Below are 26,713 nucleotides of genomic sequence, written 5' to 3' on the forward strand. Positions count from 1 at the left end.
CAGACTATACCACATGTGGTCTTCGAACTGGTTCTCTCTCTCTCTCTTTCTCTCTCTCTCTCAAATGCGTTTTTCTTTGGAAGGTTCCTATCGTCTCCATTGTCATTGCATTTTTAAGTTGAGGTAGCTTTCCTCAGAGTTAGAAGTAGTGGCGTACTGGCGGTGTTACAAGGAGTATTTGAAAGACAATTTTAAGAGACAGTACTTAAATATGCTCTTGAAATCGTATGGTTATGGTGAAAAAGAAAAGATACACGTGAATATGTTAGAGTAATTCATATAAATTCCAAATATATATCAACAATAATACTGGATCCAGAACTGAAATCTTTATGAACAAGTAAATACATTCTAATAGTTTTCTTTGAAGTGTGAAATATTAGTGATGATGCGCAATCCGGCCGGTCTTAGCTGTTAATGACCTTGCCTTTGAATCGAGTAGCGGGGACCTGAAACGGAGGAGATGAAGAAGTTCCAGGGAGAACCCGGTGTAAAGGCTCTGAAGCTTAAGTTAGAATCTTTCAAAGGCAAGATAAATACATTCTAATAATTTTTTCTGAAGTGTGAAATATTAGTGATGATGCGCAATCCGGCCGGTCTTAGCTGTCAATGACCTTGCCTTTGAATCGAGTAGCAGGGATCTGAAATGGAGGAGATGAAGAAGCTCCAAGGAGAACCCGGTGTAAAGGCTCCGAAGCTTAAGTTAGAATCTTTCAAAGGCAAGATAAACCAGATAGCGCAAAGTTTGCATACCTCCTCTTTGGGGGTGGAGAGTCTTTTATAACCACCTCGCGCACTCACTCCTAGTCTCCTGTCAGGTCGGGAATGAGTATTTCCGTGCTTCTGCCAGTTCGGGCGTCATCGCCTCTGCTGGGGCAGAACTGTCACTGCCCCTTTTGTCGGAGCCGTTTCTGCAACTGGAGGCAGTGGTGACAGGTGACGGTGGCAAGTGGCCGTTGGGAATGCGGCCGTCAAGCGTCAGATCCCAAGTCAATCAGGTGCGCCGCCCCTGGATACGGACTCCTTCGGTGTCAGGTACGGCGTGGTTCGTCCAGTTCAATGCTCCGGAAGCGAAGTGCCTGGAGTGGTGCGTGAGGCAAAGTCTCGAGTTCGGATAAGGGGAGGCCCCGAACTGTCATAAGACGGGCCAGTTCGGGTCTCTACTTTGTGTGACTCGGGGTCAAAGGGAGAGTTCGGGCTCCTCGCAGGGAGTCCGATCACTAAGTAGGGAGCTCGGGCACTAAGTAGGGAGCTCTTTTGAACTTTAAGTAGGGAGCTCAGGCCTCTTGCTAGGGAGTTCGAGCTCTAAGTAGGGAGCTTGAGCCTGCTGGTCCCTTTCCTTTGGCGTTTGTACCCTCGGTATGCTGTCTTGAGTGCCGAGCTGCTTCCCTTTTTTGCCACGTGCCGTGATTTGCGAGGTCGGGCCAAATCTTCCTTCATCAATTAGGATGTGCTTGAAAAATATTGGTAAATGGTGGAAGCGTTTAAACATATTTGTATATCTTAATAAATTAATATAAAGTCTATTAAATACTTAAAAATATAAAGTCTATTAAATACTTAAAAATATCAATCTTCTAAAAAGTGGGCATAAATAGTTGTATAAAGTTAAAAGCCTTTACCTACCACCGATCACCATGTCGATGGACCAATTGTTGCAATGTATGTCATGGAAAAAAGTGAAAAATTGGCAGCTCGTAAGTAAAGCCTCGGGTCAGGGACCCAAAAGATGCTTTTAGGGACTTAAGAAAAGTCGGGAAGGCTGGTAAGAGACTTTCTCCTGTGTTCATTGACTGTTAAGTCTGTTACATCTCTGCTGAACAAATGCATCCTACCAGATCGTAAAAGACGGAGAGCAGTAGGTGGAATTGGGACGACTGGAATGGCAGATGTGAGCATCTAGCTTGGTTATTTCTGCTTTTATAGGCTTATAGCTTGGATTGAAACCGCTGGTCTGAACCATTCTCGCTTTGAGAGGGCTAAATCAATCCCTCTGATGGGGTCTGCTAACCAAATAGACAGCCCCAGACCATACTTTATAGTCCAATACCAAAAAAAAAAAAATCCAAGGATTCCGATTGTCAAAGTCACTGCTCAGTACTATGGGTCTCTTCTAATTGTAACAAAGCTGCACACCAGGGCCAAAAATGCTCTCAGTATTACTCATTGTACACATGGTCGATTCCTCCTGGTTTTCTACTTGAGTCTTTGTTCTTTGATTGTAATTCTGAGCAGATTAGTTAATGAATTAGCATCCAGTACCTTACTGGATGGTCTTTTGCCTTAAAAAAATGGCATGTAACGTACAAATTGTGGTCGGGGAAGCACAGCAGTTCTATGCTGAAAGTCTAAAACAATTTATATCAATTTTCTGGTTAAGTTTGTTTTTAGGGTAAAAAAATGAAATCCTCCACGGTGGTTTCTGAGAATTATACAAAATTTGTGAGGTTTAATTTTAATAAAAACCTCCACTGTAGTTTTGAAAAAAAAAACTACAGTTAGTCTCTTTCATCGTTATTGTAGATAAAAAATGTTGCTTAATCCACTAAGTTTTTTTTTTTTTTTTTGGAAATACCTATTTTAATCATGTCTATCAATTCCTATGAAAATACTCTATAAAAAATTTTAAATTCTTGGCTTTTTTTATAGTTCAGTCCACCATAATGTATTATTCCCACTCCCTATAAACAGCATCCCCTTCAATTGGGAATCTTTTCCTTAATTCATAGTTAAAAGAGTTCCTTGGGTCAAATCCAATAAATTAATTTGCTTTGTAATATTATTGAAGTCCCATTTTATTAAAGTGAAACCTTACAAAATAAGTTTTTGACTGTCAGAAATATTGGAAAAATGACTTATCAGTTAAACTCAAAATTCTTTAGTTCCATCGTACAGGAGATGAATTTTGACCAACAATTGATGCCAAATATAATTTATAAGAAGGACGGGGGGCTACTGATAGACTATGAGGGCTGCAATTCAAAATTCAGTGAGCTGCAGAATACTTTTCCCTTTTTATTAAGCTATGGTTCCGAACTTTTCTAGTCTTCGATGGAGGGCGGCACCAGTCGCGATTCTCTACTATGCCGATTGCTGGTGGTGGTGGCCCTCTCTTGCGTTTTTACGTCAAATGAGGAAAAATGGAAAATTCCTCCACCGTCATTGTGGTGTTGTCAGAATGATGATTCGGTAAGTATCATTCACGCTCAGAAAACCATGTGAGCTCCAGCCTCTATCGCCTTCGATCTATCCATTTATTGCCTTGTAAAAAGCGAACACATTTTCTATTGTCTTGCCAACCGTCCGTTCACTGGATTTTACCAACTGACAGAGGGCTCTGCTCTCATCTCATCACTACTCGTTATTTTACCACATGACAGAGGGCTCTGTGGATTATTGGACTGTGAGGCTGGGTAGGTGAGCTTCAATTCAAACTCACTATTTGCTATCACACTAACTTGAAGACGGACAGTTGTGGATTGGAGCTTTAGAGTTCACATTGGCGCCCCACAGTAAGCCCTACATCTAGGGAGATCGGCTTCAGTCAGTGCAAGGCCCGGTTAAATACTGTTCGAACAGTCTTTTTTACAGTCTTGTATCGGGAATATCTCTATACTTCTATGCTTTATTTTATGAAAAGATATTTCCAATGCAATGCTATGATGATTGTTTGAACGGGCTTTGCACTGACTGAATCCCATTTCACATCTAGTGGTGAGCATTATTTGGTTAAAATCGAAAATTTTGGTTTTAGTTTTTTCGATTTGGTTAATTTGGTTTTTAGTTTTGGTTTTCAGAATTAGAAATTCAGTTAACCGAAAAAATTGAATTAACCAAAATTCATTATATAATATATAATATATTATGTATAGTATATTATAATGAAATTCAGTTCCATAATATATATATATATATATATATATATATATATATATTATAATATACAATATTTTATATATGTTAATGAAATTTGGTTTTAACTGAAAATCAAATTGAAAATTTCGATTTTAAAAATTTTGGTTTATTAGTTCAATTTTTAACTAAATAAATCGAATGATCACCTCTACCCACATGCACATCAAAGCATGCATTGGAAATATCTTCCATATTTGACATTGTGAGATGTTCCCACTACACGGTTGGGATGTTCTGCCAGATGCTTTCTGTGGGGCATTCATGCGAATTTGGAGCTTACAAATTTGGTAAATGCTGACATGTGGAAAGAGTGATTAGATTCAGTGCTCATAAGACTTTTCTCACAGCTTTTTACAGCCATGTATTTGGAATATCTCTATATTTATATGCTTTTTTCATGACGAGATATTTTGAATACAAGCACTGTCTTGTGAGGACCAAATCCAATTTCCCGAAAAAACCACGGGACATACTGGTATAAGAATGAATTGTGACCATACAACCCCCTACCCCCACCCCATGTATTGGATTAAAATCTTATGGAGTCTGGGACCTACTCCCGGCCCCCCTCTTTTAATATATTCCCGAATCAATTCATCAAACAGCACCAAATACTCTTTCAAGTTGGAGGGGATTATAAAGACTTGGGGTGGAAAAAAAAAAGAAAGACATAGGTCAAATAATAAAGTATTTAATTACCCATAATAATTTAACAAAGCATATTACATTATACATTACAAAATGAGGCCAAACAGGATTCATGAACCGATCCTATAGGATAAGACTTGATGACAATTATGATGACTATGACTATGACGATAATGATTTCCGTTAATGAATCTCTGGTAAGGTAGTTAAATACTCAAATCGTTAATGTTTTGTTTGGTTCCAAATTCCGCTTCTGCTTTCCAACTTCCTGATTATATTGTAACTTAGATGATGTCATGTTTTCCTTGTTTTTCTGATTTTTTTAGTTTTCTTTTAGACTATGTTTGGTTTGAAGGAAAATGCAGGAAAAAAAAAAGAAAAAAGTGAAAAAACTTTTACAAATTTTGTATGGATTCTCTGTCTTTCCCTACCTTTTCCTCCAAATCAAACATAACCTTAAAGATCGTTTTTTCTTAAACAATGGGCCCATGATGAGCTGTGGGGCTGGTGTGGGGCGCTGATGCGAAATATATTTTATATCCTGGTGCACATGCGGCCTTTTCTCTATCATGCAAAATTATGGTACTCCTTCGTATGTCAGTGAGTCCATTCACTCCATCTCATCTCAACGTTCCAAAATTCAAAAACTGGAATCAAAACAAATATGAATTAAATAACACAAACAGACAAATTGATTGCGTTGGATGGCTATGGCTAATAGTTGCCAATGGGCCGGGCCCATTGACTCGGTTGCCTTCACATTTTACACACTGTGATACAATGCAACCCCTTCCCCTTGCAACAAACCGCTCTCCTGTAAGGGTATATACTATGAGTCTGGATCTCCTGCCCATAAATTTTGTTCACGTTTATCCACATAATATCACAGTCACACATGAAGAATATCAAAATTCTTATGGACTGGGAGATCCGGTGTCATACACTATACACTGGATACGGTTTGCAGTGTAGAGTCTCCAAATTTCAGATAATAAATAGATCGATCCCACCGTAACGTTCACGCTCGAAGAACCTGACTTCAAAAGAGACTTTTCCTTGCTTATTAAAAAAAATAAAAAAGATCAGAAACTTTTCCTTAATCGAATTTCGATTTATTTCGGATCTTTCACTGTAACTCGATTAAAAATTAATAATTTCAGAAGAACAGCCAAGTGGAAATTACTACCTGACCACGTGAATTTCTTCTTTACACTGTCTCGGATGCCCATTCGTTTCTTCAATTCTTCTCTCCTGGTCTGCTTTATTTATCCTTATTTTGTCTTGCCTGTCTACTCTCTGTCTTTCAAAATTCTCCGAGTGAGTGAAACGCAGCTACTCAGAAGGAGTGACCTCTTCTGCTCTCTTCCTGTCATGGCAGAGCTTCGCCGGAACTCGGCTTTCATCTTGCTTCTGTCCACCTTCTTACAGTCTCTTCTCATCGCAAGTAAGTCCCGATTCTCTTCGTACAACCACGTAAATTTCCGATCCCCAATTTTGTAGTACAATTCGTCTCTGCGAGCACCTGGAACCTCAACTCTAGTTTTTTCATGAATTTTTTACAGGATTTCTAACTGTTTTCTTTATGATTACTCCTTTCCCCCAATAGGTCCTTTTCATTCTCTCTCTCTTTTTTTCCTTTTGAAAATAACTCTTTTCAAGATTGTGTCCTTTTGAATTTTCTTTATTTTTGGTGTCTAAAATTATACGCAGGAAAAGGCACTTGAATTTGATTAGAGTTCTTTATACTTTTGTTTTACCCTATGATTTCACATCATTTTTATCCAGTGATAAGAACATAATTCCTTATTTTAATAATCAGGTTCTTTGTTTTAGTTTATAATTTATAATTTTCTCGGAAGACTTGGTCTTTCTTGTATCATCCGATCGATATATATATTACTCAGACTTCAGGAATTTGAAGGTCTGACTCGGATTCAGACTGGCCGGAATCGCAAATTCACGGGTCAGAGTTGGCAGAACTTTTACTTGAAGCCAGCTAATCATGATAACCGAGTCCTCTCCATCTCGAACGAGTAGTCAAACATAAGTCTACGCGCTGAAAATAAAATTTCTTGTTTCTGCAGACTCCCAGTCTTTTATCGGTGTAAATTATGGCCAAGTCGCTGATAATCTCCCCCCTCCGGCTGCGACGGTAAATCTGCTCCAATCGACCTCGATCGGAAAAGTCAGATTGTTTGGCGCCGATCCTGCGATCATCAAAGCTCTTGCCAACACGGCAATCGGCATCGTAATTGCCGCGGCGAACGGCGACATACCCCCCTTGGCCTCCGACCCTAACTTCGCGAAGCAGTGGATCAACTCCAACGTCCTCCCCTACTACCCCGCCAGCAAAATCATCGTCATCAACGTCGGCAATGAGGTCATGACCTCTGGCGATCAGAATCTGATCTCGAACCTCTTGCCGGCGATGCAAAATGTCCAGAACGCCCTGAATGCAGCATCTCTGGGCGGCAAGATCAAGGTGTCCACCGTCCATTCCATGGCGGTCTTGGCACAATCTGATCCACCATCTTCGGGAATGTTCCATCCTGAATTATTCGAAACGCTGAAAGCAATGCTGGGATTTCTGCAAGATACGGGTTCGCCTTTCACCATCAACCCATATCCCTTCTTTGCGTATCAGAGCGATCCTCGGCCGGAAACTCTAGCCTTCTGTCTTTTCCAGCCCAATGCTGGCCGAGTCGACTCGGGAACCAACATCAAGTACATGAATATGTTCGACGCGCAGGTGAGATGATTCGTGGACTCGGCCCATAGTTATAAAGCCCAGTCCCATTGCTAATTACTGACGTATCACAATGTGTTGTTATGAAAATTTTATGAAACTTAAACGTAAGACAATTTACTATTCCCCATAATTTGAGGATATTGGGCCGTGATGGCTGATGTATTCAATGGTTGGCCCAATTGTGCCTTGGGCTCCAAATCCCAAGGTCTAACTCAATCAGACTATTGACAACGTTAACTGTGCGCAGGTTGATGCCGTCCGATCTGCCTTACTGCGGGCGGGATTCAAGGACGTAGAGATTGTGATCGCGGAGACAGGGTGGCCTTACAAAGGAGACAGCAATGAGGTAGGGCCCAGCGTGGAGAACGCCAAGGCGTACAACGGCAATTTGATCAAACACCTGAGGTCAATGGTTGGAACCCCACTCATGCCTGGCAAGGCTATCGATACTTATCTCTTTGCATTGTACGACGAGGATTTGAAGCCCGGGCCGGGTTCCGAGCGGGCATTCGGACTTTTCAAACCCGATCTCACCATGACATACGACGCCGGTCTGTCTAAGAGCAGCCAGGTGAGAGAATTTTGAGTTATCTGTTTTAAGTGTGTGGAACCTTATCATTGGTTTGACAGCCTGCTGAACAGTCATCGCGTTCAGCTAATCCGAATTCCTTATGCTACTGGACAGCCGGTGGGTATGGGTCCAATGTCCCGTCACCATGCATCAACCTCTGGTGGATGGATTGAGTAAAAAAACGTTAGTTTCTCAACTCTGCTGAAAATCAGAGTCGTACACTACTTTCTAAAAGTTTCTTATATTTTAAGTTACTGCAGAACTGTTTCCGCCACCGTCCAAGTTCGTTTGTACCCAGAAACGGATCCAAATGGCTATACGTCAAAGCACCAAAATTGTTTGTACCCAGAAATAAAAAAGGGATTGTAGCCGATAAGGCTAATTTTTTGGGCCCTTATATCAATAAAAATAATAACTAAAAAAAGTTAGCTTTTTAAGAAAAGATAAACAAGGGAAGATTCGAAGAATGAGATGAACAGTGATTAATCAGTGTTTTGAAACAATCCAAAAAGTACTGTGATTAATCAGTTCCAAAGGGTGGTTTTCTGTGTAGCGATTATGAAGCTAGATGGATTTAATTTTCATGGGATTATTGTTGTTATTCTTTCTTGTTATTGACATGGATTCTGTTGCTCTTAAGACGACCCCAACTCCAACAACTCCAGTGAATCCATCTCCACAACCAAAGCAAACAGTTTGGTGTGTGCCAAAGGATGGCATTTCTGATGCCCAATTGCAGTCAAATCTTGACTATGCTTGCGGCCATGGCATCGACTGTGGTCCACTCCAACCGGGCGGCGCTTGTTTTGAACCAAACACTGTGGCAGCACATGCTGCTTATGCCATGAATCTCTTCTACCAAAATGCAGGACGGAATCCCTGGAACTGTGATTTCTCACAGACGGCAACTCTTACATCCAACAATCCTAGTAAGTACACGCATTCCCACTTCTTTTATCAAGAGTGAAATTCTGTCTAAGATCCTAATTAATAATAGCATTATTTCTTCTTCTTAGTAAACATTAGAGGAAGGGATTAACCCTGTTCTTGAATTCTTAAGTTCATAGTCATTTTCTTATTTTATTTCCTTGAAAGGTTGGATTTATATTTTATTAATTTATACGTGTCGGATGATTTCTTGTATAGGTTACAATTCTTGCATCTACCCTGGTGGAAGTACCTGAAAAGGGAAAGAACTTTCTCCGATTGTTACAGAATAAAGTTGAATAAAGCGTGGTTGCATAATTGGCGGTTCTTATTCTTGGCCTGGTGGGTGCATGGGAAGGTACATCCCCTTTAATTGGGTGGAGGAGAATTCTCTCCCTATCCTTTTCTCTATCTTGTATTATTAATTGACAACGGAGGGAGATGTGGGAAATGAGTAGGTTGTAATGATTTTGATAGAAATGTTAGTGATATAGAGGATAGGTTTTTTTATGTATAGCAGCTATAGCTGTACGCTTGTACCATGCTTCACATATATATATATATATATATTTATGCGATGTTAAAAGCAGCCTTTTCTGAATTCTGGTGCTTAAAATTATAGAGTTCAATCAAACACCACACCCTTGTTTTGCTTTATGTTATCTTCGCAGACATGTTAGGCCCCGCATGCCTTTGATTGGAAATTTCAATATTTTCCTTGGTGGTCCAAGCTTCAACTAGATACAGATATACCCGTCTGGATTTAGGTATAGCTTTGAATTGATGGATGCGTTAGGAGCTGTATAATCAATAATTTTGTATTTTAATCGAACTGAGCACCTCTACAATTAAACAGTTCATAACACAGCCATTAAGTTTCTGCTGATCGAGACTCTTTGCTGCTTAAGGATTTGAAATTTTAGTTGTGCAGCGGATTCCCTTACAAGTGGAGTTAGGCATAAGGATGCAAGTGCAACTTGGAATGGATTAGCCTGAACCTTGTATATCTTCCTATTTGTATAAATGTGTGTGTATTCATGTATATATAACAATGGAAAAAATATTCTAATGTAAAATGGATGATCTAATCCTAAACCATTGTAACTTTCTTCCTGGCTGAAGTTGTAGTCTTGAACCAGTCTCAAATAAGGGTGTCAACCGTATTCAAAAATCTGATTTTGAATTCAAGATTCGGTATAATAATTGAATCGAATCCGGATAATTTGAATATCTAATCGATCAAATTTGGATATGACCTGATTCGATTTGATAAATATCCGAATTTGATTGATTATTTAATTTTTATATATAATATATAAAATTTATATATTTATTAATTACATAAAATAATTAATTAGTCAAATTCAAATCGAATGTTCGAATATTTAATCGGATTCAAATTCGAATATTAGTTTTCAATATCCGTCGGATATTGAATCGAATTCAGATATTGAATTTTCTAATCATATTTGAATTCGGATATTGCTCCATCTGATTCGAATTTGATCCGTTTACACCTCTAGTCTCAAATGTAAAAATTTGAGATTAACAATTCGTGGAGCATTGCAAACATCATTAAAGATTGGCATTGCATTGTTAGAAATAATGTTTTAACCAAGGTTTTTAAAACTGAATCACACAACGAACCATTCAGGGGTCCGGTTCCCGGGTTGAACGGTCTGATCATTCGAACCAAACGGATGGCACGTTTTGACAAAAAAAATAAGATATGGTCAAAATTGTTGAATGGTTTGAACGATTCAAATGGTTTAATTGTCTGAATTAGCAGTTTGCTGACCAAATTAACGATTTTGGGCCAAAAAATAGTTATGGGGTAAAACGGAACCGGTTTCTAATTTTTCTAGTCCAGTTTTGAAAACCATAGGTTTAATTGTAAAATTTTCTCATGAATTTAGAGAAGCTAATAGGGCTGTTGATTGGTTTGCTAATGAAGCTAGAGCGGGTTGTGGGCTGAGAGCCTAAAAGCTCTGATAATAATTCTAGAGATCAGTCTTGGTTAGCTTTTTGTGATCTTTCATGGTACCTGAAGAGTTTTGATCAATTAAATCACTGTGAATTTTGATGAAAATTACCTGATTGGTCACCCCTTTTATGATAGTTGAACCTCCAAAAAATAAGGTTTTAGGAGGGGGGAATTGGAAAATGGGATTAATAAAACTTATGTTCTTTTTTCAGATTTATGTGGGGACTTGGTGGGTAAATTAATTTTCCCATATAGGAGAAAGTTGCTAATACTTGAATGGAACAAAAATGCCCCTTTTGATAATGAAATTTTTATGACTAAAATGGTCATTATATTATTTATCTGAAAAATATAAAAAAAAATGGATAAATGCACTTACCTGTGAAACATTTATCGGAGTAAGTGAATTTACTTGGATAAATATCTTACCAAAAAGCGAACCGGGCCTAAATAATTTTAACTAAAAACTGAGCGAAAAAAAAAGATAATTTTAACTAAAAGTGGTTAGTTAATAAATTAGGCCAAGTTAAACCCAAACCTGAAGACGTTGGGTAATGTCATGATTGGGGTTTCAACAACTCGGATTGGATCAGGAGCCTCAATCCAGACAAACCCGGCTTCGACTTGCACTTTAGGCAGATGATATAATTATCTTCTTCTACATCTTTGCTCAAGATTCCCTCCCAAGTAACCTTCACGTACAAATGCTTTCTCAAATAATTTCTTTTACAAAGAAAGGAGATTGAGGAAGAGTCATAAAGAAAGGAGCATACTAGATGCCTACTACGACCTATTAAAAGAAGCTGAGATATTCCTCTTATTAGCCACGTCAAGAGATGGAGTGGCCAATTTAGGCCACTCACATACTAGATGCCTACTACGACCATGCCAACTTGTGACCATTAGGGCTGTAATCAGATCGGATCCAGTTACATTCACATTTGGTTGATTACCAATTCTTTGGGTCAACAGCCAATCCAAAATCCAAATATGTCAGACTTTAATCTAGTTTGGATTTAATCTAAATGATCCGATTATTAATAGGATGTGAGCCCTAATACTTAAATTTGGGATAATACAATCTAGGGCCTATTTTGGATTTTGAGAGGGGGAAAGGTGGTCTGTGGTATCCATGTTTTTTATTTATGTGGGGTTAGCAAAAAAATTATTCTCCCTAGGAGTGATACCTATTTTCTACGTGGATAACCAATTTTTCCACTTGGGGGGAAAGTGGCCAACACTTGGATGAGAAAAAATTACCCTTTTAATAGATGTTTTATGGCTAAAATTGTTATTTTCTTATTTACATGGAAAATAAAATAACATGGATAAACGCACTTATCCGAATAAGTATTACACAGGAAACACTTACACACAAATTGATGAGGGTAGATTTGTCCCTCCATTAACATCATGACACATGGCATCTCGGAACAACTGGGTAACACCCAGAACCACCTACGCGACAACTTGCCTTAGCCAAAATGATGGAGTCCCAGCTAGCGACCTGGCACTGTTGCCAACCTAGCGACCTGCCTCCATCGCCGACTTGGTATAAACCTAGCCAACAACCTCGTCCACGACTTAGGGCGGCTAGCAGCACCTTGTCCAGGGCCGACATGTGGTACCTCGTCAGTATCGCCTAAAGCGACCTCGACGTGGGGAGCGACCTCCCTCGAGGGCTTGCCGACCTGATTGAGGTCTAGGTGGCGACCTACGAGACGTGCTCGCTATCGATTTCTACATGCATCCCATCACTCCCGGGTCTCTCGGAAGTTAGCTCTCACACCGAATGTTTTGGGAGAAACCGAGTAAGGCGCAAAGATTGGCCTACGTGCATGACTACTTCTAAGGACTTCGGAGCATTTAGGCACGTCCTCTCGGAGATCTCGGACGTGTTGCGTGATGCTCACACCAAACAATGCCTATATAAAGGCCTTACCTCCAACTCTAGGGGGGAGATGCACAATTTTTTTGTTTTCACAACTCTCTCACATTTAGCTATCTTAAAATCTCTAATTCGCTAACTTAAGCATCGGAGTGCCCACCCCAAGTTAAACAACCCGGGCACTCTGACACTGTTTCCTTGTAGGTCGCATCATATCCACCTCTCCAAATCGTTACCATTCAACTAGGCATAAGAGCCACTTTTCTAGCTCGTCACCATTCAGCTAGGCATTCATGCCACATTCCAGGTAAGGATTATTTAGCCAAACATCCAAGTCACCTACTAGTTGAGAACTGTCGAAATTCACATCATCACAAATAAATGCATTTACCCAGATAAATAACTTTCCAAAAAGCAAGTGGAGCTCAAAGGTCAAATGGGTGTTTAACTTTTGGAATCCATTGAGAGGCCTAGTGACCACTATTTCTTATGTTTCTCTATACAATACGGAGCCCATTTAACTTGTAATCCATTTCAATTAAGAAATGTTTGAGTTGGAGAAAAGGTGCCAGCTAGCTTATTGTTAGTTGTAGCCGATATATGGGGGGAGGGTCCCATTGAGTAACCCCATTTAACTACCAAAAAATAGTGTTGCATGCTTCTGTTGGTATTGATGTTTCTATACATTTGACAAACCAAAGGGGGTATTTGATATGTGATGTTGTATTATCATAATAGTTCTGATTGATCTATACATTTTATGTGATGTTTCTATACATCACCCATATCCATATTCAAATACTTCCAGGGTTTATTATCTGGGTATGTGCATTTATCCATATTCTTTTGATTTTTAGGATTCTCAGGTAAATAATAAATGTTATTTTTATTCATAAAAAATAATTATTAAAATGGGTAAAATAATCTCATAATGTTTTCTAAAAATTTTTCTCAGCTAAAAAAGTTATTTATCCACCTCAAAAATAGATAATTTTTACTCAAATAACTTTTTCATACATATTTACCTGTAAACGAACGGGCTCAAAAGAGATACGTCGCTAGATATTTATTTATTATTTTTTTATGTTCTTTATCTATGAGAAACGATGCGTACCTACTGCTAATAGTAATGGGGCTGGAGTATGCTATGCTCAAGCTGCATTGGGCTGGTCGACGGCCTTTTGAAGTGAGGTTGTTAAAAATTTTTAGTCTGGACCAATCGCAGCCCACAAGCTCTTGCCCCTCATTCTCTAAGCCCGCATTTCTGCTATGGGGAAGAACAAAGAGGTTAATCCATATTCCAAACTATTCGATAGAATTCACTTTAGGATTTTTGTGGAAGGTGTGTCAGACACACAAATATTGGGGGATGGATTTTTTTTATACATATAGTGTCATCTATATGGCTCTTGAATGTTATATATCGCAGCTTAGTTGAGCTGATCAATGTATTGTTCCCCCACAGTAGGAGGAGGTTAAATGATGCCTCAAAGAATGGTTTTTAAAAACGACCTGGAGACCGAACCAGTCAGGGGTCCAGTTATCGGGTCAAACGGTCTGATTGTTCGATTGGTCTATTTTAATAAAAAAATAAAAATAAATAAAAAATGGTCAAAATCATTTGAACGGTTTGAACAGTTAATTATTCGGGTCAGTAATTTGCTGACCAAAATCAATAGTTTTGAGCAAATTTTCGATTTTGGGGAAACTAAAACTGGTCACCTGACCAGCTCCTGGTTTTCTGGTCCAACCATCCAATCCAGTCCGATTTGGAAAACCATGCCTCAAAGAGAAAAGTCATTGTCCCTTTACCTTGTGGAGCTCATCAATGCACGGTGTGCCTCTAGCAAAGGCTAGTTGAGCTAGAGGCACCAATGGCTTCAATTGGGGTTTAGCCACAAAGCTTAAGGTGTGTTCAAAACGTTTGATATTTTGTAGATCAATTTGGTTTTAGGGCACACCATGCGTTCCTTTAAGGTTGTGGCATGTTTTGAAGCTATCTATAGACGGTTCTAAATTCTGACTCACAAAGTATAGTTTTCTTTTTTCCCTCTGTCCATGAAGCCTTTATAAGTTGAATTATTATTATTATTATTTTTTGGAAAACCTATTATGATGGAAAGCCGTGAATTTTGATAAAATCTCACTTGATTGGTTAAGAGTGATGCTGGTAGTTGATTGATTACAAGTTTTTCCGGTACTGTCTTTCTCGAACCCTAGGGTAATTGCTGAAACCTTCCCTAAAGTTTTTGGCCCTGAAATTTGGGTGATGTTTAGCATCGAAGATGATTCCTCACACCTGATTTTTGGAATATCGATGATTACTAAAAACAGTGATTTTCCAAAAATCACTCTTTTTTTTGTGTGTTATTTGGTATCATTTCCTCTATGTCAGCCAATTTTTTAGAAATCACTTTTGAGATTGTTTGGTATTGATTTTCAAGAATGATTATTATTCATTGAAGCACTGGAACACCTTCTCGCCCTGTCACATAGGAAGCCACCTCACCCAACAAAAAGAAATCAGAATCACCCGAAAATCAGCCAGTCACCAAATATGGTGATCCTTCGCCTAGGATGATTTTCAGGAATCATTTTTTTTTTGTTGAATTCCTAGAAACCAGCCTAATCGGCCAACCAAACAAGGAAAAATCACTGATTCTTCAAATTCTGATGTGGATCCAATATGGTGCCGATTTCTGATGTGGAAATCGGCACCAATGCCAAACATCACCTTGGTAATTGCAATCAATCACTACCCCTGTAGTTACTTTTGACCAAAATTTTTATTTCCCAAATTTGTTCTTTGTATCAATCACTACCAAAGCCTCTCCAATTCTTTTCTATAATTGATCTACTTTCCAAATTTGCCCTTCATGTCAATCACTCAAAGAGGGTCTACTTGCAATTATGTTAGAAAGTTCTCTTTTTTTTTGTATTAATCACTATCTGACACCCCATAGAGGTTATTACTCTTTTAAGTGAACAGTACAACATCAAACCAACAGTTCTTTTTCTTAAAGAGTTGATAATAGTAGGATTGAAAACTGCACCATCGTTGGGACAATTAATCTAGCGCACCAGTTAGGCTACCCCTTGGAAAGTTCATGGAGGTAAATATAATTAGCAAACTTTAGGGGAAATTTCAGCAATCGTTAAAAATTTCAGAGGTTTCAGTAATTTATCCTACTTATTATATAATAAATGACTAAAATATCTTATTTGCAATTTTAATGGTGATACATCTTTCATATGTTGTAATTTTTTTTTTAATTATGTTTGATTTCAACCACATAGCACAATAAGGGTAACTAGATTCAAACACATCATACTACCAAACACTCCCTTAGAGCATTCTAAGCATGGGTACATTGACACTAGGTCTGTTCACGGGTTGGGCTGGGCCGGGCTTTGTATATGTATCAATAAAATACATTCGGGCCCAAGCCTAGCCCAACCACCGGGCCTATGTCTTGAGCTTGAGCCGGGCCATAAATTTGAAAATAGATTTTTTTCTTTTTTATTCAATAAAAGTGTTTTATTTATATTAAAAACCTTTAAAACTCAAAAATAATAAAATTATCACTATTACTTGAAAAAAGGACAAGAGGAACAAAGAAAAAAATATTATATATATATATATTAATAAAATATGCTTTTTTATTATTTAATATATAGTATCAAGTTGGGCTCGGGCTTGAGCCAATCTTTTTTGAGAAAGCCCGAGCTTGGTCCAAAAAAAGGTTGAGCCCAAGCTCAAGCCCACAGGCCTAAAATTATAACCAAGCTCGACTTAGAATGGGATGGACCATCTAGCTACCCAACCCATGAACAAGTCTAGTTGACACTACCTTGTCCATTGAGTATCTAGATGGGGACCTAGGGGTGTCAACGGTATTTGAAAATCCGATTTTGAATTCGAGATTCAGCATAATTGAATCGAATTCGGATATGACTTGATTCAATTTGATAAATATCCAAATTCGACCAATTACTTAATTCTTATATATAATATATAAAATATTTAAATATCTTATATAATTTATATTATAAAATAATTAAATTATATAAATAACTTATATATTTATATACTTTATATAAATAAAATATTTATTTTATATATTTATTAATTACCTGAAATAATTAGTTGATCAAATTTGAATCGAATTGAATCTTCGAATGTTTAACCGAATTCAAATTCAAATATTAATTTTCAATATCCGTTGGTAGGGGTGAGCATTATTTGGTTAAAACCAAAAATTTCTGTTTCGTTTTTTCAGTTTTTAGGAATTTTAGTTTTTGGTTTCGGTTTTCAAAGTTAGAAATTCGATTTACCAAAAAAATCCATTATATAATATGTAATATATAATATTTAATATGCTATATATTTATATATTAATATATATTATATATAATGTATTATAATGAAATTCAATTTCATAATATATATTATAATAATATATATATATTATAGGTTATAATATATAATATTATATATATATAAATTAAATTTGGTTTTTAACCAAAATAACCTAAAATCGAACCAAAAATTCCGGTTCTGATTATTTCAATTTTCTTATAATTCAGTTTCGGTTTAGTATTCATTTTTTTTGTTTGTTTGATTCGATTTTTAATCGAATAAACCGAATGCTTGCCCATGTCCTTCAGATATTGAATTGAATTCAAATATCGAATTTTTCAAATTGAACTCGAATTCAAATATTGTTTGATTCGATTCAATTTTGATCTATTTACACCCCTAACAGGACCAATCACAATGTAACAATTCAGCCGATCATTCTAGGAAAGAAATAAATAACGCAAAAACTTTTGCTGTTGGAGGCCAACAGCGTATGCTGTTGAGAGCTTATCTATGCTTTTGGACAAAAGACATAGAGTGTAATTATTATTTTACCCCAAGCTACGTGGCAGTCCCAAGAATATTCTATGCAGCGTTGGCCAACAGCCAAAGTTTTATGCGTTCTGGATGAGACACGTGGTTACTTCACGATTCGCGTAGACTACGTTAAATCGTCTACTGAGTTAACCCGGTGTTTTGGATTATAGGCGTCTAAGCGCTGGAAGGAATGATGGGTTCATTACTCATTAGTTTTTCGATTACACGTCCCAGTGCTCCGGACTGTGTACGAGTTAGTTACTTCTGATTCCTCTCAGAGAGAGAGAGAGATCAGGGAACAGAGAAAGAGTGAAGGAGAAAAGGGCAGAAGAATCATTCGAAAATCAAAAGAATAAAGAAATAATGTCCGCCCGAGAGAGGGATAGAGATCTAGAGCTTCTCATTCCGGTATCAGAAGGAAGCAACCTAGAAGATGGTGGAGGCTCCAACTTGTCGTCGGCTTCGCCCACTTCCATCACTCCTTCGTCCCGCTCCCACCACCACCGCAGCAGCAGCAGAGAGGTTTCTCCATCTCTTTTAAATATTCTGTCCTAAGTTTTCTTAAATTTTCCTGTTTTCGGGAATTTTAATATCTTCATTCTCTCTTCTTTAATATTTTGTCGATCGATCTGTTTCGTTGATTTACGAGATTTCTAGTTCCACCAATGCCACTTTGTTATATTTTTACAGTTTTGATTGTTAAAGGGAAAAATCAATCTAATGGCTAGACACAATTTCGTTTGGGATCGCTCAGTAATTTGATTTGATTTTCTCTGTTTTCGATGCTAATGGCATTATGAAGAGTAATAACTTTCCTACTTTGTATGTGATTTGGTTCTTTCCAGTTTCTACTAGTTCACAGTTAATTCAAGATTACATATTCATACCAAGTATATTTCTAAACAATCTTGGTTAAAAATTGAAATTGTTAGAAGATCTTCCTCAACTTATAATCTCATCAACAAATATGACTGATCAGTTTCATTTTTTACCTTCTTAGGCATTTTCTAAAGTCGTACGTAGCTGGGCTTCAAAAAAGTTTATGACAGGATGGCAAGTTCTTTGTGGCCTACTCGTTTATGCCTTTCTCTTTTGTTCTTCGAAGTACTTCAATAATTTCCATGCATTTTCTTTGTGCACTAGACAATGCATCCCGTGAGAACTGTGCATTTATCCAGATTAACATTGCACATGTTCGCTATACATTTAATAGCCACTGCAGGCATCCCTGATACATTCATCATTTACTCTATATCTTTTGTAAATAAATTCTTTCTTGTTTTGCAGTGTCATACTCCTTCCTCTGGCATTGACGTTCTATATCACTTGGGGGTTCATTCGTTTTATGGACGGATTCTTCTCCCCAATCTATGCCCATCTGGGGATCAATTTATTTGGTAATCGTGTTCCTTCTCTTTTAGTTCATGAGCCTTTGAGCAGAGTTGAATTTTAAGTACTTTTGAAGATGAAATTGATTTGATTATCAATTGGAAAAGACTTGCTTTTGTGCCTATAATTTGGTATATATAAGAAATATTATAGATAAAAAAAGAGCTATACGGAATCAAGGGTCCAGAAAGTGTAGCAAGTCCATATTGTACAAGACATTTCAATACAAGTGTTATATAGGAATCTCAATGATGATATGTTAATAAGCAAGGTAAAGTAAACGCAAACCTTAGCCAACAGAAGTGGTTGAATGACCAACCAACTATTAATGGTCTAATATTGTGTCTCGTGAGGCACCAGTGTAAATGAATTCTACATCCAAAGCCCCTTGAAAATTCAGTACAAGTTTTAAGGTTGAATGTGCAGTAGGCAATCTAACCCTCCATAAGATTTTATCATCTAAAAGAAGAGGTTGTCACTTGGAACCATATGCACTTTTTGAAATGCAGAGCTTGCTGACCAAGCTTCCTTAGGAAGGACGTTACTAGTTAGTTTCTTAATGTTTTATTTTAGATGTTGTTATGAAACTCCATGAGATGAAAAGAAGATTATAGGGTGGTTCCTTGTGAAAAGTGCCTACAAAGATGCATGATTCTAAGGAGGTTTGAGCCGAGTGCTACAAATGGGATTGGAACTTCTTTCTACAATGATGGTAAGTTGACACTTGAACGCGAGCTACTGAATGTAGAAATAATGATCTGAAAATTGTTGGTGCTCGAATACAACAGGACTGTGACATTGCTTTATTAATCAGTACTGAAGTGTCCATGTTTCTTTGTGACCGAAAAAAAATAATGTGCTCCAACTTGCACATAACTAATTGCAAACTAATCATGTCTGTGTAGAAGGTATTGAAGCTAACTATAGTCTCTACATCATTTGTTTTTAATCCAAATTTGAAGATCAAAATGACAGATTAATCTGATTTATTTATCTAATGGATATCTGACTTCTTCATCCATGAATATCAAATGGTTTTATTGAAAGCCTTTGAGTGTAGTATCTTTTATGAGTGAGTAGTTCGACCTGCAGGTCTCGGATTTGTCACCTCAATCACTTTCATCTTCTTAGTGGGTGTTTTCATGTCCTCGTGGGTGGGAGCTTCTGTTCTTGGTTTAGGGGAATGGTTCATTAAGAAAATGCCACTGGTAAGCTACATATATTCAGCCTCAAAACAAATAAGCGCAGCTATATCACCAGGTGAATACATTCAAAATTACTTCATAGTCTGAACTTTTATAATTCCTAAATTTTGAGCACCATATAGCATTTTTTTTCAGATCAGAACTCTCACGCATTTAAGGAGGTGGCTCTCATAAGGCATCCACGTATTGGGGAATATGCATTTGCATTCATCACATCAACAGCGATTCTACAAAGAAGTTCGGGTGAAGAGGAACTCTGTTGTGTTTATGTGCCTTCAAACAACTTGTATATTGGAGAAATTTATCTCGTTAGTCCAAAGGATATTATCAGACCAAGTTTATCAGTTCGGGAGGGAATAGGTGAGAGCTCTGAAAGGTTATGGCATATTGATCCAGCCCATTTTGGATGAGTCCAGATTTCCTACCCACTCTCTACTCGCTGTGAATTGCAGCCACACATCACTCAATTCTAGAGACATGTGGCTGCAATTCACGGCGGGTAGGAAAAGTGAGTAGGAAATTCCGTTTGATTTTGGACACCAACATTATGTTGGTTTTTTATTTGTTTTCATGTGATGCAGAAATAGTTATTTCTGGAGGTATGTCAATACCTCAAATATTGACCATAATGGATGGGCACGCCATTCCAGCAGCAAGAATTGGGAGAAGCGCAGTATATGCAGTTCCAAAAGTCTAATGGCAGTATGCAATCAATGAAGATGCTTCTTTTACTAATTCATATTCCTTCAGAAATCATTGGGGTTATTGGTCAATGAGATAGGTTTTACTCTATCGCTTCACCAGTGAACCCAATAACCAACAGTACTGGATGAACAACAGTTACAGCAGTCCACTTAGAGGAAGACTCTAATACCAATGCTTTGATCGGGTATTAATTGAAGTAACTAGAAAGTTCGCTTTTCCTATAAAGCCTTCATCCCTGGATTCCCCATTTTTTGTTTAAATTGTAACTTGTGGCTAAACCAGAGTTTGCGTTACAGGATTTCTTATTTTTGGCGGCCAAGTTGCAGCTTCAAATCTCCTATGGTAAAATATTGCCATCTTTTCTGTATCCTAGTAGCCAAGCTGAATATTAAAAAGAAAGAAAAGGAAAAAAAAAAAAAGAACTAAGACCGTCTCTCGTGATTAAGTTATTGCCTTTTACATGGTTTCTTGTTTCTAGATTGTCCAATGCACTCGGAGTGAGTTCATGTTTGTAATCTTCACTATTGTTCCAGAGGCGGTAGATTACAGTGGCCCCAGAAAAATTTGCACCTAAGTAGACCTAACTTTGTAAAATGGTTTCATCATAGAAAAGTTTGCTTTGCAAATTTCATTTTCAATGGTGTAAATGCATGGGAGGCCAAATAGGCTAAGTGCAAATTCTGATTTACTTTTGTTTCAGATTTGACTTTGTTTGAGCAAGTGGTTTCCACTTTATAAGCGATAATTGAGGCAGGACCGTAGGAGGAAGATGGGATGATAAAGAGTACAAATTGTGTATCGAGTACAAATCATATGTCTAAGTTTCGAAAGAGTGCAGATACAAATATGCTCAGTGCATTATGCATGTCTGTTTAGTACAAACACAAACAGACTATACAAAACTGAAGCAGGTGCCAAATTTGTATATGGTTCAGGCTTAAGCCACAAACAAACAGAGCCATGAATTGACATAAGACATGGAGAACCTGTTGTTTTACTGTATGAGCCCGTACCTCCTGGAGAATGCTTACTACCTGTATCAACTCAACACCTTTCTGTCTAGGAGTCCAACCTCAAGAATGGGGACTAACGAATGCAGCCTAATTAGTAATTATAGTTGTGGTGGTGCAGGAGAATGACATAATACAAACAGTGTTCTAAATACAACAAATTGCTTTTTGTCAAAATTTGAATGGGCCGGCTCAAATCCCGAGCCTAGAATAGTTTAAATTTTAAGGGTTTTTATTATTGTTCGGTTGGAACAGATGGGGGATTTAACTCTAAATTTTAAGGGTTTTTATTATTGAGGTGGATTTAACTCTAAATTTCTCAATCTTTTTTAATGCTAACTATGATAACTCGAGGCAACACAAGTTGCATCCCTAGTGGACAGCCTTTATGTATTTATACTAACATAAATTTAGGCCCCATTAGTTCGTTGGAATAGGAGTTTAGAATTGGAATCGGAATGAACTATTCTGATTTCAACTATTTGGTTAAGCAGAATCGGAATCCCATTCCTATTATTTCACTTCTCATTTTCATTCTTGTCTGAAACAAACATATTATGGAAACAGATCATTTCAATTCCGGTTTTGATTCCGACTCCAACTGTAAATCAAAAGGACCCTTATTTCTAGTAATTGAATTAAAATGTGGTTCTCTGTTCTTGATTTCTTGCACGATACAATTGTACGAGAGATGATTACTGGGAATGGATGAATGAATTTGCTCTTAGGGGCATTCTAAAAAGTTATTATTATTATTATTATTATTATTATTATTATTATTATTATTATTATTATTATTATCATTATCATTATCATTATCATTCCGTTAATATTTCTTAACAGAGGTGTCCACATCAGCATAAATAACAATTTTTATGACCAAATCACCCTTGAATGGCGAGTTAGAGGAAAATGGTCTTTTTCATTTTTCAAATTTTTTTTCTTTTTACATTTTAGTGTTTTGTTATAATTTCTTTTTTTATATTTTTCTATTTTTTTACATTTTTCTATTTTCTACAAACTTTAAAATTTCCTGTATTTTTTGTTATTTATTTGCAATTTCGGTGTTTTTCTATAATTTTTGGTGTTTTTTCTACAATTTTTATTTTCTGATTTTGTTTTTCAATTTCTATAGTTTCTATAATTTGAAAATATTTTTTTTATTTTGTGTGCAATTTCTATAATTTTTTTCAATTTCTGTGTTTTTATGTATTTTATATTTGAAAATATTTTTTGAACTTTTTTCTTTTTTCATATCTAAATATTAAAATATATGTATATATTTTATATTTTTCTATGAAGGTTAAAATGATAATATATTAACCACCGTTAGTCTCTTTAACGTCAAGTTAGTGACATGGTGAGTTTTAGACATTTTGAAAAGTTGTGGTGAGTTTAAGAGAAATGCTGAAAACTCATGGTGAGTTTTTGATAATTTTTCTTCTTCTTCTTCTTCTTCTTATTATTATTATTATTATAAAACAATGTTAAAAGAATTGTAATGACTAAAAGCTTTAGATATAACTTTTTTGATATCTTTTACTTCTTTCCTTTTTTTTTTTTTTGATATCTGATATAATTAGTGAAACACAGGACAATCTTAAAAAAAATCCGTGTATGGATGAAATCATGATAATTGGTACATGTTGGGAGGGGTTCTAAGGTTTAAAATTAAGCATACAGAAAAAACATCTAAATCCCTGAAAATGGCATTTCAAAAGCCATTATGTATGCTGATATGTTGCAATATTTTGATGAAAATGGAAATTTTTAGCATTGTAATTTTACCATTCAGCCAATCTTCTTTTAAAATAGCAGAAACAAAATGGTCAAACACTACCAAAAAAAATCTAGGAATATGTCGGGGATGGCCAATGTTTTCAACCCACTGTAGACCCAGCTGGTCGAACCATTCAAACAGTCATTCAGCCTGAATTTCGGGTCCATTTCAGTCAAAACCCATCAGAAGGTAAAAAAAATGTTGACTTGGTCAAGAACCATTTGACCCGGTGATTGGGTCACAGGTTGTGCACTCAATGCACGTAAAACTTTCGGAGGCCATAACTTTGCACTTTGATGTCTGATTGGGGTGGTTATTTATTTATTTATTTATTTATTTGATTTTGGGTAACTTTTCGAGATCTATGCGTCCCAATGGGCCATAGGCACCTTGCCCCGCTATTTTCGTGAAAAAAAAAACTTTTTTGGCCTCAAATTACAAATTTTAATATTTTTATAAATAAAAAGAATAAAAACTGAATTTAAAATATAAAATAATACATATAATATATCTAAAACTTATTTATACATTATTTATTGCTAAAATATATATTTATGCATATACACACACAACCATTTGACCCAGACGGTTGAACCGATGACCCACAACCTAAAGACAAAAATGATTCAGCCTCCAAGTCGATTTTTAAAACACTGGCTTCAGCTTTGATTGAACCGTTTTAGTAAGCCAAACAAATGGTTAAATGCACAGTGGACGACATTAAAGAATTATAGGAGCCTGCTTGTGGGGGTTTCAGATTTGATTAAACCGCATTGAAGAAAGTTTGCAGTAGAATTTGATCCTAAGTCTCTACTACAACAAGTAAGAGATCTTACGAATTAAATCACCATCCGATGAAATTATTAAACTTAGCTCCACCAGAATGCTAATTTGCGAAATGAAATTGTATTTGGATTTTCACTTTTCACCTAAGATAGTAAAATCATAAATTCAAAAACTCAAACTTTCCGTCCACATTTGCGCGAGATCCACGTAACCATAGGAATCTCATCCCTCGGAATCCAATTCTTACTAAACTTGTCATTCCAATTCCAGGCACCTCATGAAAACCAGACCCTTAAAAATTTCCTACGCCATGAATTTGAGAAGGATCCGTGTTTGTGTGAGATCTAGATCCACTATGACTACCACATCAAAATTTGTAGCCGGAGCATAAACTTAAATAGTTAATATCCACTAGTCATTCCAATTTCGTTGCCGGGAATCGAACCCGGGTCTCCTGGGTGAAAGCCAGACATCCTAATCAAAATATAAGGCCTATTGAGATTTCGTTGCCAAGCACACCACCCTGGCCCCGTCCAACCTATTTATCCAAGAAAAATGGATGATGGATACCACACAACATTAGTATTAAAAAAAAAAAACTATTATAAAAAAAATAATGGATACCATAGAAACAAGGTTTTTAAAATCGAATCAAACAATAAATCGGTCAGGGGTTCAATTCTCGTGTCAAACAGTCCAATTGTCCGAAATAAACGAATGGCCTGTTCTAATAAATTTTTTTTTTTAAAAAACTAAAAAACGGCCAAACCATTGGACGGTTCAACCATCAAGATCAGCGATTTACTAATCAAATCAATGGTTTTTGACGAAATAATGATTCTAGAATAAAACGGAACCAATCACCTAATTGATTCCTGGTTTTTCCAATCCAATCCGATTTTGAAAACCATACATAGAACATTGAAATGAGTCTTAGATGATGATATTGAAATGGCTTTACATAATAGGGTAGCTCCCTCCAAGAACCCCTTGATGATCTAACCTTAATGAAGGCAAGGATCAATCCCACGTTTCGGGTTTAACATACTAGAGATTTTTACAACCAAGATAGTTGAGCAAACTCATTCACATTACTCCAACAATAGAAAGCAATAAATTTTTGCTCAACTATCTTAATTGTAATGTGAATGTGTTGCACGTGAGAAATTTTTCTTCATATTAATTACTTGAATTTTAGATTTATCATAGTTAAAATAGAAATTGAAAATTAAAAAAAAAGTAACAATATAATTAAAAGTAAACTTAAATATTTATTATTTAATTATGACATCATGCATTTTCTTTGAAAAGTTGGATCATTGACCCATCATCTAGATAAGAAATAGTATTGCTTTTTTGATTAACTTTAAATTAGTGAAAATTATAGTCGGAGCCGACTATAAATTTAAAATTTGGTTACAAGTTGGTCCATTAACCAACAAAACTCTAACAAACGGCTCTACATTTTAAGTTATAAAAACCCTCGCCATGTCATCGGAGGGTTATGTGTCTATTACCAACATGAGACTCTTAATCCATATTGGACACAATAAAAAGCTTATACTTAAATTGCCCTTTAATGTTGGGTGATTGGAAAAAAAAAAGGTTTTTAGTTTCTCTCTCTCTCTCTTAATCTTCTTCACACTCTTTTACTCACAGTCATCTTTATCTACTCAACGGCTATGTGATTTGAAAATAAATAAAAATCGTTTTTGGTTTCTGTATTTACGTTATCTATATGAATTTCTCTCATTATCTCTCTCTGCCTATCGTTCTCTCTCATTCTCTTTCTCGATCGATCTCTCATTCTCCCTTAATTTCTATCATTCTCCCTCAATTTCTCTCCCTTTCCTTCTCTCATTTTTTTTTTATTTTCTTGTTTTCTTACACACCTATATGGTATTAATCAGATCGTATAAAAGAACATGAGACCAACTTGGTATAGTTTAAAAATTATTACACCAATTTGATAAAATTTACAAGAAACTCTTGGCTATGAAATTTACACCAATTGGAGAAAGATAGAGATTGAAGGAGAAGGAGATTTTGATCGAAAGGGAAATGAGGGTGAAGAATGAGAAAGATTGAGGGAGAACAATAGAGAGAGAGAGAGGGGTTTTGGTTTGGCTACAAACTGAATCTGAGAGAGTGAGAGAGACAAAGGGAGCGGGAGATCGAGAGATGACTGTGAGAGTGAGAGAGAAGGGAGAGAGATCAAGTGACAGAGGGAGTGGAAGAGAAACTGAAAACCTATTTTCA

At 36.6% G+C, this 26,713-nt stretch overlaps 2 protein-coding genes across 4 annotated transcripts; both read left to right on the forward strand.

The window, feature by feature from the left end:
• The first annotated feature begins 5,594 nt into the window (after positions 1–5,594).
• LOC104595711 (glucan endo-1,3-beta-D-glucosidase) lies at positions 5,595–9,396 on the forward strand. Its single transcript, XM_010256568.3, has 5 exons — positions 5,595–6,007; positions 6,648–7,312; positions 7,560–7,883; positions 8,524–8,812; positions 9,030–9,396. The coding sequence occupies exons 1-5, from the start codon at positions 5,785–5,787 to the stop codon at positions 9,065–9,067; spliced, it is 1,539 nt and encodes a 512-aa protein (XP_010254870.1). The 5' UTR covers positions 5,595–5,784; the 3' UTR covers positions 9,068–9,396.
• An 8,358-nt stretch (positions 9,397–17,754) lies between these two features.
• On the forward strand, positions 17,755–21,623 carry LOC104595712 (protein LIKE COV 1-like). 3 transcript variants are annotated; one of them, XR_016076815.1, is made up of 7 exons: positions 17,755–18,101; positions 18,580–18,632; positions 18,867–18,976; positions 20,061–20,228; positions 20,309–20,533; positions 20,755–21,062; positions 21,175–21,623. XR_016076815.1 is itself a non-coding variant. In XM_010256570.3 (6 exons), the coding sequence occupies exons 1-6, from the start codon at positions 17,943–17,945 to the stop codon at positions 20,868–20,870; spliced, it is 831 nt and encodes a 276-aa protein (XP_010254872.1). In that variant the 5' UTR covers positions 17,755–17,942; the 3' UTR covers positions 20,871–21,623. The 3 variants fall into 3 exon arrangements, 2 of the variants coding, with proteins under 2 accessions (XP_010254872.1, XP_088745267.1); XM_010256570.3 differs by having other exon boundaries at positions 20,755–21,623; XM_088889141.1 differs by lacking the exon at positions 18,580–18,632 and having other exon boundaries at positions 17,963–18,101; positions 20,755–21,623.
• The last annotated feature ends 5,090 nt before the right edge of the window (positions 21,624–26,713 follow it).

Source organism: Nelumbo nucifera, chromosome 5 (genome assembly GCF_055504915.1).
Source record: "Nelumbo nucifera cultivar China Antique chromosome 5, China Antique-T2T, whole genome shotgun sequence".
Taxonomy (NCBI): Eukaryota; Viridiplantae; Streptophyta; class Magnoliopsida; order Proteales; family Nelumbonaceae; genus Nelumbo; species Nelumbo nucifera.

Bases quoted from the DNA above. Each gene is read 5' to 3' on its own strand.
- LOC104595711 (XM_010256568.3), top strand. From the start codon at position 5,785: ATGCCCATTCGTTTCTTCAATTCTTCTCTCCTGGTCTGCTTTATTTAT. The intron at 6,008-6,647 runs GTAAGTCCCGAT...TTGTTTCTGCAG, and splicing joins ACAGTCTCTTCTCATCGCAA to ACTCCCAGTCTTTTATCGGT. The intron at 7,313-7,559 runs GTGAGATGATTC...AACTGTGCGCAG, and splicing joins TGAATATGTTCGACGCGCAG to GTTGATGCCGTCCGATCTGC.
- LOC104595712 (XM_010256570.3), top strand. From the start codon at position 17,943: ATGTCCGCCCGAGAGAGGGATAGAGATCTAGAGCTTCTCATTCCGGTA. The intron at 18,102-18,579 runs GTTTCTCCATCT...TTACCTTCTTAG, and splicing joins ACCGCAGCAGCAGCAGAGAG to GCATTTTCTAAAGTCGTACG. The intron at 18,977-20,060 runs GTAATCGTGTTC...TTCGACCTGCAG, and splicing joins TCTGGGGATCAATTTATTTG to GTCTCGGATTTGTCACCTCA.